General features: G+C 45.3%; 1 protein-coding gene across 1 annotated transcript in view; it reads left to right on the top strand.

Annotated features, from left to right (window-relative positions):
• OPTN (optineurin) overlaps positions 1 to 11,010 on the top strand; it is a 106,065-nt gene extending 95,055 nt beyond the window's left edge. The window contains 1 exon segment of the mRNA XM_069765201.1: positions 9,838 to 11,010. Coding sequence (XP_069621302.1) covers positions 9,838 to 9,950 — 113 coding nt within the window. The 3' untranslated portion in view covers positions 9,951 to 11,010.
• The last annotated feature ends 1,614 nt before the right edge of the window (positions 11,011 to 12,624 follow it).

Here is a 12,624-nt window from a genome sequence, read left to right as displayed (position 1 = left end):
CCGTAGCCTTAGGCCATGTTCACACATTGCGTTTTTGCTGTGTTTTTTTTTCTGTAGGCAAAACGTGATCTCTTGGCAGTAAAGGAAGCTGCTTGAAAAAAGCAGGTTTTGCTACGTATTTATTGTCTCTTCTACATGATGATAAAGTCTTTTGCCTCCCAAAAAAACATGATTAAACTTCCTTAGGTTTTTGCACCAAAAACACAGCAAAACTTATACTTGCATTTTTCCTGCGTTTTTGCATTTGCTCATTATTATTATTATTATTTATTATTATTATTTATTGTTATAGCGCCATTTATTCCATGGCGCCTTACATGTGAGGAGGGGTATACATAATAAAAACAAGTACAATAATCTTAAACAATACAAGTCATAACTGGTACAGGAGCAGTGAGGACCCTGCCCGCGAGGGCTCACAATCTACAAGGGATGGGTGAGGATACAGTAGGTGAGGATAGAGCTGGTCGTGCAGCGGTTTGGTCGTTCGGTGGTTACTGCAGATTGTAGGCTTGCCGGAAGAGGTGGGTCTTCAGGTTCTTTTTGAAGGTTTCGATGGTAGGCGAGAGTCTGATGTGTTGTGGTAGAGGGTTCCAGAGTAGGGGTGATACGCGAGAGAAATCTTGTATACGATTGTGGGAAGAGGAGATAAGAGGGGAGTAGAGTAGGAGATCTTGTGAGGATCGGAGGTTGCGTGTAGGTAAGTACCGGGAGACGAGGTCACAGATGTATGGAGGAGACAGGTTGTGGATGGCTTTGTACGTCATGGTTAGGGTTTTGTAGTGGAGTCTCTGGGCAATGGGGAGCCAGTGAAGGGATTGACAGAGGGGAGAGGCCGTGGAATAGCGGGGGGAAAGGTGGATTAGTCGGGCAGCAGCGTTTAGAATAGATTGGAGGGGTGCGAGAGTGTTAGAGGGGAGGCCACAGAGCAGGAGGTTGCAGTAGTCAAGGCGAGAGATGATGAGGGCATGGACTAAAAAAAAAAGCTCATTGCTTTTTAAGGGTAAAAAAATGCTGAAAGCAGTGACATGCTGCAAAAACGTAGCCGTTTTCCAATTCAGTCAGGAAATAAAAACAATGTGTGTGCATGAGATTTCTGAAATCTCATAGCTTTTGCTGGTACTGTAAAATGCAGCTTAAAATTTTGCCTAAAATGCACCAAAAACACATGTGACCATAGCATTAGAGTGCTGATTTTTGAAGGTATGTTCTGAGTTTTTTTTGATGAGGGTTTAGAAAGTCTTCAGCTCCTAAATCCACAAAAACTGCATCAAATATTCTATTTGAATAATCTTCTGATAGATTTTAGTTGGAAAAGCTCCTTTGGTGCAGACATTGCTGTTTTTTTTCACATTATTTTCAGTATAAGTAATAACAAGCTTATTCAAAGAGTATTTGAAGCATATTTTTTTTGTGTGGACTTGCAGTAAAATCCACTTTTGTATCCTCGTTTAAAAACTCTGAATGGGTCCTAAAGAGGATGAGGTCATGCATGGCTCTCTACAATAGATCTGCGTTTTTCTCCTTTGCCTCATTGGGGGACACAAACCATGGGTGTATGTTGCTTGCCACTAGGAGGCTGACACTAAGCTAACACAAAAAAAGTTAGCTCCTCCTCTGCAGTATACACCCTCGTGCTGGCTTCCAGAGAACCAGTTCTTGCTTAGTGTCCGTAGGAGGCACACTGGTCTGGTCTTCACACCGAAAGATATTTTTTCTTTTACACTTTTTCCAAGTGGAATGAAGGGGCGACTGATCCTTTCAAAGTTCCGATCTCCCCGAACCATCAACAGGTGAGCACTGAGAGTGTCGCTTCTACATATTTTCTCCTGCAATGTGGGATGCCAAGCCTAGGTTGAATTTTTTGGGTGACTGGTCCCTTCTCCCCACACACTTAACGGACGAGCAAATGGAGTGTCGCCTCTGCGTATCCTCTTCCGCAGCCAGGCCTAATGCTGGACATTTAGCCCTGTCCCATTCTAGGGAATTTAACCCCTTGGATGTACAGTGGCCCCTTTTTTGGCGTCCAAGCAGCCCCCACTGCACCACCACTGTTAAAGCGGATGGTACTAGAAGGCGGACGTTCTCTCTCCACCACCCTTCTAAAGGGATGGTGAATTGAGGGTTTTCCCCCTTACCTGCAGCAAGCTGCCTTACATGCCACCAGGCAGCTTCTCCGGGTAAGTGCTGGGGCCGGAGGGCTCCTTTCAGGCGGTCTGGGATGGCTCTGGTTAAGGGGGACCCATTTTGACTGTGGGGGGGCGCATATTCGGCCCTGTTTCTGCATCAGCGCCGACGCCGCAAATTTAGTCTCCGGCTTCGGCCCTGTACTAGGCTGCAACCTTTATCTCAGCCCATGCGATGATGCAATGTGGAGGCTCTGCCTACCGGTCCTGGCGCTTCTCGCACAGCACGAGAAGCGCCTCTGAAATCTCGGGAGCCATATTTTTTTTTACCCCAGACCGCCTCAGGACACACAAACTGCCATCAGGAAGGACGGAAAGGTCCCAGCAGCAAGTGTTCTCAGCGCAGGGGCCATGCAGTTGGAGAAATGCAGGAGGAGCGAGGACACAGACCTGGGTGTAAGGGAGCGCTATATTATACCTCCTCCTCCCTGCTGTAACCCCTTTTCTCAGCAGTATCCCTTCTCAGCAGCCCCTATTATTATAGGGCCACATTGAAGGGTACATCATGTCCCAGCCTAAGGCTAAAAAGTCTTTGGCTATATTTTTTACTTCATGCTCCTCTTGCCAGTCTGTGTTTCCTAAGGCTCAGAGTTTGCTGCTCTACAATGCCTGTGATCCCAACTGCGCTCAGGAGCCCTCCGCCGCCACCGAACCCAGTGTTCCTAGTCCCCCTGAGTGGGCTTCGTCACTGTCTCAATCCATGGCTTTGCTGCCCAAAGCGATTGATCCTTCGGGGGACCGGAGCATTTGCAGGACTGATGTAGAGGATCCTCCCCAAGCCGGGAGCAGTCAGTTGGCAGGGGCCGAAAGCACTCTAGGAGCTTTCAAGCACCTAGAAAACTGAGCCGTAGCGCATCTCTTGAGCAGACACATGCCTTTTCGCCTCAGAGCTCTGTTTCTCGCTTTCCCTCTCCAGAGGTTAGTAGCGAACGTGAATCTGACTGTGAATCTGATGGTTCCTTAGATCCGGATTTGCCAGATTTTCAGAAAACAGTGGATTTGCTGATTAAGGCAGTCAATCAGGCTTTAAAGGTTGAGGAAGATTCTGGATCCGCTCTGAATCAAACTGTGTCCTTTAAGAGGACTAAACGCTCTCATAAGGCATTTGCTATTCATCCTGAATTTAGAGCCATAGTTAATAGGCGCAGAGAATGCCTGGATAAACGCTTCACAGGACAAAGACCTCTTGAAGCAAAGTATCCTTTTTCAGCTTATCTGAAAATAAGATTGGGCTGAATCCCCGCCTAGCATTCAAAACTCTCCTGTCCGTGCTGGATGGCTCATCCATCAAAAATCCCACGGACTGTCAGATAGAAAGTTTGGCTCGCTCTGTCTTTGAAGCCTCAGGTTCAGATCTCTATCCATCCTTTGCCGCAGCATGGATAGCTAAGGCAATGGTTTTCTGGGCAGAGATCTTAGCTACTTCACTTCGGAGCAGTAACCTTCCTCCAGAGGCGGCGCACCTTGCCAACCAAATTTCCCGGACAGGCGATTACCTGGTATATGCATCCTTGGATGCGGCCGGTTGTGCTGCTCAGTCAGCAGCCAATGCCATCACTGTCAGAAGGACATTATGGCTCAGAGAGTGGAAGGTGGACTCTGCACCAAAAAAGTCTCTCACCTCCCCTCCTTATCAAAGTGGTCGCTAAATTTGGAGAAAAGCTAGATCAGCTTATTTCCGATGCTACGGGAGGGAAGAGTAAATTCCTTTCCCAACAGAGACTTAGGCGCCGCTTTCGGAGACAGCAACAGATCCATTTTCATTCCTTTCGCTCCACTCCAGACTTGTAGATCTCTCACAGACCTAACCAGCATTGGATGTCCCAACCCAAGCAGTCGAGACCTAAAGGTCCTGGGTCTCAAAGATTTTCCTCATGCTGACTACCAGCGTTATCTGGTTGACACCGGCAGGGTAGGCAGCCGCCTACTTCTTTCGTCAGGTCTGGCTTTCCGTCGTCTGAGTGAGTCAGAAATCTGGTGTCGTCCAGATACAAGATCGACTTTGCTATGCGCCCCCCCCTTCACGTTTCTTTCCCTCCCGTCCTCCCTCTTCAGAGGCAAGGGCAAACACTTTCTCCCGGGCCATAGACGCATTGCGTCACTGTCCCCGTCCCAGAAAGCAAAAGGTTGCAGGGTTTCCATTGAACCTTTTCATCGTCCCAAAGAAGGACGGAACGGTGAGGCCCATACTAGATCTCAAACTTATAAACAAGTTTGTCAAGGTCCATCATTTCCACATGGAATCTCTGCGCTCAGTTATCACTTCCCTGGAAGAGGGAGAATTCTTGGCCTCAATCGACATCTGAGACGCTTACTTACATATTCCAATTTTTCCCCCTCGCCAGAGATTCCTGCGCTTTGCCATTCGCGACCAGCATTTTCAATTCACGGCCCTTCCCTTCGGCCTCGCTACAACCCCCAGAGTGTTCACAAAGGTCATGGTGGCTGTCATGTCCATCGTGCACTCTCGGGGCGTGATCGTTCTGCCGTATCTGGACGATCTGATGATCAAGGGTCCGTCTTTCCACGACTGCGCGGAGTCCGTTCGCATTACTTGCGATACCCCTTCTCTCTTGGGCTGGCTGATAAACTTAACAAATCCTCTTCTGTCCCAGCCCAACAGATTTCCTTTCTAGGAATGTCCCTAGACTCGTCTCAGGGGTTGGTAATTCTCCCTCCAGACAAGGTCTTGGCCCTTCAACAAGCAGCCCGAGCACTTCATCAGTCTTTCCCTTATTCCATCCGGTTTGCAATGAGGGTACTAGGAAAGATGGTGGCCGCAATGGAAGCGGTCCCTTTTGCCCAACTGCACCTTCGTCCCCTACAACATGCCCTTCTGGCCGTTTTAGACAGAAACCCATTCTCTCTCGACCGCAGATGCCACTTGTCCCTGCAGGTCAGACAGGCTCTCAGGGGGTGGACGTTGAACTCTTCCCTCAGTCGGGGGAAGTCTTTCCTAGCCATTCAATGGCTGACGGTGGCTACTGATGCGAGTCTTTCAGGCTGGGGAGCAGTCTTCCGCCACCACACTGCTCAGGATCACTTGTCAATTCAGGAATCGAAGATACTGATCAACATTCTGGAGATCCGTGCTATTCGGATGGCCCTGCAACAGTTCCATCGTCTAGCGGGTCACCCCATCCGTATTCAATGAGACGCCACTGCTGTGGCATACATCAGTCATCAAGGGGGTACCTGCAGCAGGGTGGCGATGTCCGAGGTAACACATCCTTCGATGGGCAGAGAACAACCACTCGGTGATCTCAGCGGTGCACATTCCAGGAGTGGAAAACTGGACGGCGGACCTCCTCAGCCGTCAGGATCTCACCTCGGGGGAGTGGGAGCTTCATCCGGAAGTCTTGTTAACTTGGTGTCCGCCTCCTAGTGGCAAGCAGTATACACCCATGGTCTGTGTCCCCCAATGAGTTGCTCGGAGAAAAGGATTTTACGGTGAGTACATAAAAATCCCTATTTTTTTGCTTACTCCCTAATAATTCAGAACTCCCATAAACTATAGTGGACAGAGTACAGACACTAAAGGCGACATATTTATTTCACATACTCCTTTCTGACGTGCCAAACGGTTGACAAGACTCCATTCTCATGATATGAGGCATCCAGAGATGTCTGCACTAGAGATGGGCGGACTCCTTGACGTTTTTGATCCAGCCGAACAATTTAAAAATTTGGGCACGAGAACAGTATCCGTACCCCATTCTTACTTTAATGTGGGGCCCGAACATCCAGTGTTTGCCACACTGTCATGTGAATGACAGTGCGGCAAACACTGCCTCCGATTGGCAGTAAAATCATTACTGCCGGTCAGACAACCACGGTTCCTTTGCTGTCAAATGACAGTGTGAACCTGCAGCTATGATTGAATAATTTAAGCTATGATTTGACCTCCCGTCACTAGCGTCAGCTGATAGGACTAATGCTCCCATAAGCCTACGCCTGCTGCCACAAATAAAAGCAAGAGCAGGTGGCGGCTCATGGGAGTATTCTTCAGCTGGCGTCTGTGCTCCTAAATAAATAATAAAAAAAAATGTGTTGGATCCGCTGTATTTTTTGATAACCAGCCAGGCAAAACTGTCAGCTGCGGGGTGCATCCCTCAGCTGTCAGCTTTAGCATGATTCATTATTAAGAATAAAGTGATACCTTCAATGCTTTTTTAAATTTTACATTTTAAAAAACTGCATGGAGTCTCCACCATTTTTGACAACCAACCAAGCTAAAGCAGGCAACTGGGGGCTGGTAAGTGGCCATGGATATTGGCCCCCCAGCCACAAAATAAAATGGCTGCCCAGAGAAGGCACATCAGTTAGATGCACCAATTCTAGTGCTTTGCCCGCCTCTTCCCACTTGCCCTGTGGCGGTTGAAAGTGGGGTTCATATTTGTGGGGTTGATGTCACTTTTGTACTGTCCGGTGACATCAAGTCTTAGTAAAGGAGAGGCATCTTATGCCTATACATTAAGAATCCCATAGTTCTATTGTAAATAAACTCACAGCTAGAAAGAGTTTATTTGAAATAAAAAAACAAATCGCACTTGTCCTATTTTATTTAAAAATAACAAACATCGTTATACTCCCCTAACATCCATGCTATTGAAGCCCTCATCTCCTGTAATAACAAAAAACCACAACCATATTCCTCACCTGTCCAACGCCATAATCCATGCCTGGGGATAAACAGTTTTCAACCTGGACAGTGCCAAGATGTGACCGTCCAGGATGAGACCCACTGACGAATGAGTTGCTGTGAGCTCAGCATCAGTGACTAGCGGTGACATCATCTAGGTTACTGCCGGTTTAAGAGGCTGTGTTTTCAGCCGGGCTCCTGACCTGGGGTGATCTCAGTAAGATCACTGCTAACACAGTGAGAAAATCTCGCGGTGCAGAGCAGAGCTCACAGGGAAAAATTAAAAATTTCTCCTGGTGAACTGCGATGAACTCCCCTCTGCACCGTGAGACTTTTTCTCACTGTACTAGAGGTAATCTCAGAGTTCCCCGCAGCCTCAGTGACTGGTGATGACGTCATCGCTGGTCACTGATGCTGCGCTCGCAGCAGCTCATTCCTCAGTGGTTTAAAAAAAACAAAAACAAAAAAAACACCAGTACACAGGCAGAGATGCTTACCTGTCCAAGGCCTCCAAACAATTGCACTAGCCAAGGTGCAGCGGACCCAAGTTAAGATGGCAGATACACAGGTGCAATAATTGCAATAATACCGATAAGGCAGCCACCCTACAATCAGGAATTGGCCACTTGGTGATATTATGGCCACAATATTTAAGCTGCCAACCCGCGTCAAGGGTCCTTACATAGTGGCAGTCCTAATATAAATAAACACCATAAGAGGAAAAACCTCCACAATTCTAGACAAAACACCACCATATAATGCAATCTAATATCGACCAATACCTTGCATACATTATGTTTTTGGTGCACTGTATATTTTTCCAGGGTGCGGCTGGGCCCTAGATGGCTTTGTATACTGTGGCCTCTGTTCACACAGGATGCATTATGGTTTGCCCGCTATATGGCGTCATTGATAGGCTTTGAGCCATATACTTTGCATTTCTGTGTGAACACACCACATATAGACTATTTGTTTGCACAGGTGCACCAAGTGGCCAATTCCTGATTGTAGGGTGGCTGCCTTATCGGTATTATTGCACCTGTGTATCTGCCATCTTAACTTGGGTCCGCTGCACCTCAGCTAGTGCAATTGTTTGGAGGCCTTGGACAGGTAAGCATCTCTGCCTGTGTACTGGTGTTTTTTGTCTAGAATAGTGGAGGTTTTTCCTCTTATGGTGTTTTTTTTTCAGTGGTTTTCAACCTGGATGGTCACATCTTGGCACCGTCAAGTTTGAAAACTGTTCATCCCCTGACGTGGGACAGAATGACTGACAGGTGAGGGCTATTGTTTTTTTCTTAATGGAGATGAGGGCTTCAATGGAATGGGCATTAGGTGAGTATAACAATGTTTGTTATTTTTAAATAAACAGCTGTGGCTATTTAGCTGTGGGCTTGATGTCACCGGACAATTCAAAGGTGACATCAACCCCACAAATATGAACCTCACTTGTCAACCTTGCTAAAGCTTGACATCTGAGGGTTGCTTCCCACAGCTGTCAGTTTTGCCTAGCTGGTTATCAAAAATACAAGGGAACCCGCACCATTTTTTTTTTTAATGATTATTTTAAAGGACAGGCGCCAGCTGATGAATAGTCCCATCAGCCACCGTATGCTCTCACTGTTATTAGCGGCAACAGGCGTGGGCTGATGGGCGCAGCAGTCCCATCAGCTGATGCCAGTGACCAGAGGTAGACTTTTTACCTCTGATTAGAGCTGCGTGCTCAGCTGCCTATGACATCACAAGAAACACCCGATGTTCGATGTGCCGAACCCTAAGGCTGCTGTCACACTATCAGTATTTGGTCAGTATTTTACATCAGTATTTGTAAGCCAAAACCAGGAGTGGAACAATTAGAGGAAAAGTATAATAGAAACATATGCACCACTTCTGCATTTATCACCCACTCCTGGTTTTGGCTTACAAATACTGATGTAAAATACTGACCAAATACTGAATGTGTGACGGCAGCCTAGCACTGACTTCCTGGTGAAGTCCGTGCTCGCACATTAAGGGTAAGTTCACACTAGGTGGTTTTTTGTTTTTTTTTTCAGCGTTTTTCTTCTGCAACAAAACCTGATCTCTTTGCAAGAATGGAGTTGCAGAAAAAAATGTTTTCCTTGGTTTATCTTGTGTTTTTTTGTGTGTCGTTTGCAGCGGTTTTGTCTTTTACATGCTGATAAAGTTCAGTACTGAAAAAAAAAAAAAGTCCTATTCCAAAGAATGAGGTTTTGGCACACAAAAAAAAGCTGCAAAACATGGTACCTGTGTTTTTTTCACCACCCATTCAAGTCAATGGGTGGAAAAACGCTGAAAGAAGTGACATGATCCATGTCCAAAAAACCGTGCAAAGCACAAAGTACTGATTACCAGCCTATGAGATTTCAGAAATCTCATGCACACACATTGGTTTTTTGTACAGTTAAAAGCAAGTGAAAATTGGCATAAAAACAGCAAAAACACCCAGTGTGAACTTAGGCTAAGTGTTCAGTATAGACCCCAAACTTTAGAGATGGGCAAACCCGAACAGTAGTCTGCACAGATAAGTTAGTACTTGCCAGTCCCTGCTCCCCAGCTGCTACCACTACTCTTCTGTGTATGGCTGATAATTTTTTGTTAATCTGTCAGTTATTTTTCTGTCCATATGGTTGGGGGCTACACAGCATGGCATCGCGGGCCGCATGTGTGCACCCCTGTATTACATTATTGCCTTACAGGGTTTTTCCACTAAAAACATTTGCCACCTGTCCACTCTCTGGTATACAGGAGAGTATGCCACATATTACCCCTACATGCAAAGTGAATAAAGCCTTAGATGTCCAATTGTGGTTTAATATGCTTTGTCAACAATAAAATGCTTGCAGCAGATGCTCTAACTGTACGGTTTTAGAAATATGGTGTCCTTGTTCAACAATACGACAAATATTTGGTAGTCGTCAGCAATATTTTAGTCTAGATATTTTCTTCTCATTATCCATATAATGGAATGTATTGTTTTTTTGCTTTTCCTAGGTGCAGAGAACATGGAGCAGCCCAGCCTTACTGTACACATGTGTCCTAAGTGTCAACTGATTGTGCCTGACATGGATACCCTACAGATTCATGTCATGGACTGCATCACATAAAACAATGACTTGTAGCTTTACCATTAATCCTTGAATTTGAGCATCTTGGCTTTTTCTCATGAGATTATTCCATGGATCTTGGAGGCATTGAACTCAACCGGCACTAAATAATTCAATGTTTTTTGGGAGCTTGGATAATAATTGGGCATTGATTTCAATTCTTGTATTTAGTTTACTGTTTCTTAACACCGAATTCTTGACCAAACGCTGGTTACCATAGCCTTTAGTGCGCCAATCAGAATGCACCTTCGTCTAAATGATGGGCTAAACCTCTAGAATAAGTCACTGTTATCCTGGTAACAATGCAAATTAATAGCTGCAATAAAGTTTGTTTTATCACTGTTAGTGGTGAAAGTGCTGGAAATCAAAAGGCATTTTATATTTTATACACTTTCTCCACTTATGAAGAGACATTTGTCTCCAGACTTGTCATTTATTCTGCTATAGTAGATACTTTAGGCCCAATTCTTTAAGACTTTCATTTTGCATGTCAGTCATAATGGAGGGGGAGCACTGAAGTAAGATATGCCAAATTTATTAGGAGGTGTGTGCCTATTTAATAAATTTGGTGTATCTTTCAACTTTTATGCGCCACCATCAATTTCTGTTTTAATTTTTGCCACCCTGTGACGTAAATTATCACCAATGTGTTAACACACCAAAAGTCAAAATTTTTGAGTGCCTTTTAAGTTGTGCAAAAGTTTTGCTACTCTTCAAGCATATTTACGCCAGAATTCTGGCAAATGAAATGATTTCTTTAATGGGGCCAGTCTAGATTGCAGAGCTAGTTTTATAGAACATTATAGGGTGGTATAACCGGTCTTCCTTTTTAATATCTTCATATTAGGATATAAGAGCGAAGCAGTGAAAATTTTGGGGCCCTTTTAGAATGTATTTTTGATAGTAAGATAAGTTCATATTTTCCATAGGCTTCTTACAATATATTTTTGTTTTGTCGACCTCTGTAAATTATGTGTAATCTGTGCTCTCCCGACTCTGTGTGAAAGCAGAGAGCGGATAGCTGGAATTAAGTTAATAAAATGTAACATCTTCCACTCTGCGAATGTGCCCTCATTTAAAAGTGTGGATATATACCGTATCTTTGAACTTCAAGGTGCAACCTTTCTAGCCATTTAAAAACATAACTAATTCTTGTTGTCGGCCTTACAAATAATAAAATATAAGGCTAAAAGAAAATTCACTGGGTTAATATGTGTAATGGTTATGCTCAGTTCTGCTTACTCTTCACATTCAGAATTCCATGTAGTATGTATTTCAGCTCTAAGAATACTAAAGGATAAAACTGTTTTCACCAAAACTAGGATGTAAAGCTGTTTGAAAATGTCACAAAATTTCTGTGCAACAATTAGTTTGGCATCAATTTTGGCACTTTTATGCCAGTCCCAACCATCTCCACAAACTTTAAAAAAAAAAAATGGTTGAATCTTAACTGGGAAGGGGAGATAATGTTAAGTTTGTCAACTGGCCTTTAAGTGGCGCAAAGTTAGATCAGAAATGTCCCCCAGTCCACACAACACCTGTAATGCACCAAGTTTATTAAGAAGCGTGTGTTTATTAATGAATTTAGCACACCAGCTCACTGCTCATCAAGTCGGGTGTACAAAATGCCTTTCTACAAGCTGTGCACTTTTGTAAGACAAAATTCTATCTTAATATGATAACTGGATCTTCCAGTGGTGTTAAAGGAAACGTGTCACCAGGTCTTTCCCGTATAAAGTAGGGCCAGCACCTGTACACCCTCTGTTACAGCATACTAGAAAGATGTCTATATGTCCCCAGAGCGCTCTCCATAAAGCTTTTTTATACTCTCCAATGGGGAAGTCAAGTCTTAAGGTACCTTCACACATAACGATATCGTTAACGATATCGTTGCTTTTTGTGACGTAGCAACGATATCGTTAAGGAAATCGTTCTGTGTGACAGCGACCAACGATCAGGCCCCTGCTGGGAGATCGTTGGTCACTGAGGAAAGTCCAGAACTTTATTTCGTCGCTGGACTCCCTGCAGACATCGCTGGATCGGCGTGTGTGACACCGATCCAGCGATGTCTTCACTGGTAACCAGGGTAAACATCGGGTTACTAAGCGCAGGGCCGCACTTAGTAACCCGATGTTTACCCTAGTTACCAGCGTAAAAGTAAAAAAAACAAACACTACATACTTACCTACTGCTGTCTGTCCCCGGCGCTCAGCTTCTCTGCACTCCTCCTGTACTGGCTGTGAGCGTTGGTCAGCCAGAAAGCAGAGCGGTGACGTCACCGCTCTGCTTTCCGGCCGCTGTGCTCACAGCCAGTACAGGAGGAGTGCAGAGAAGCTGAGCGCCGGGGACAGACAGCGGTAGGTAAGTATGTAGTGTTTGTTTTTTTTACTTTTACGCTGGTAACCAGGGTAAACATCGGGTTACTAAGTGCGGCCCTGCGCTTAGTAACCCGATGTTTACCCTGGTTACCCGGGGACCTCGGGATCGTTGGTCGCTGGAGAGCTGTCTGTGTGACAGCTCTCCAGCGACCAAACAGCGACGCTGCAGCGATCGACATCGTTGTCGGTATCGCTGCAGCGTCGCTGAGTGTGAAGGTACCTTTAAGGGGAGTCGCTGGTCTTTTATCTGGCACCTTCTCTTCTTGCTTTGGGTGGAAGACGTGTCCTACATTATC

This window comes from Ranitomeya imitator, chromosome 4, assembly GCF_032444005.1.
Source record: "Ranitomeya imitator isolate aRanImi1 chromosome 4, aRanImi1.pri, whole genome shotgun sequence".
NCBI classification, from domain to species: Eukaryota; Metazoa; Chordata; class Amphibia; order Anura; family Dendrobatidae; genus Ranitomeya; species Ranitomeya imitator.
This window is presented reverse-complemented; position numbering and strand designations above follow the sequence as displayed.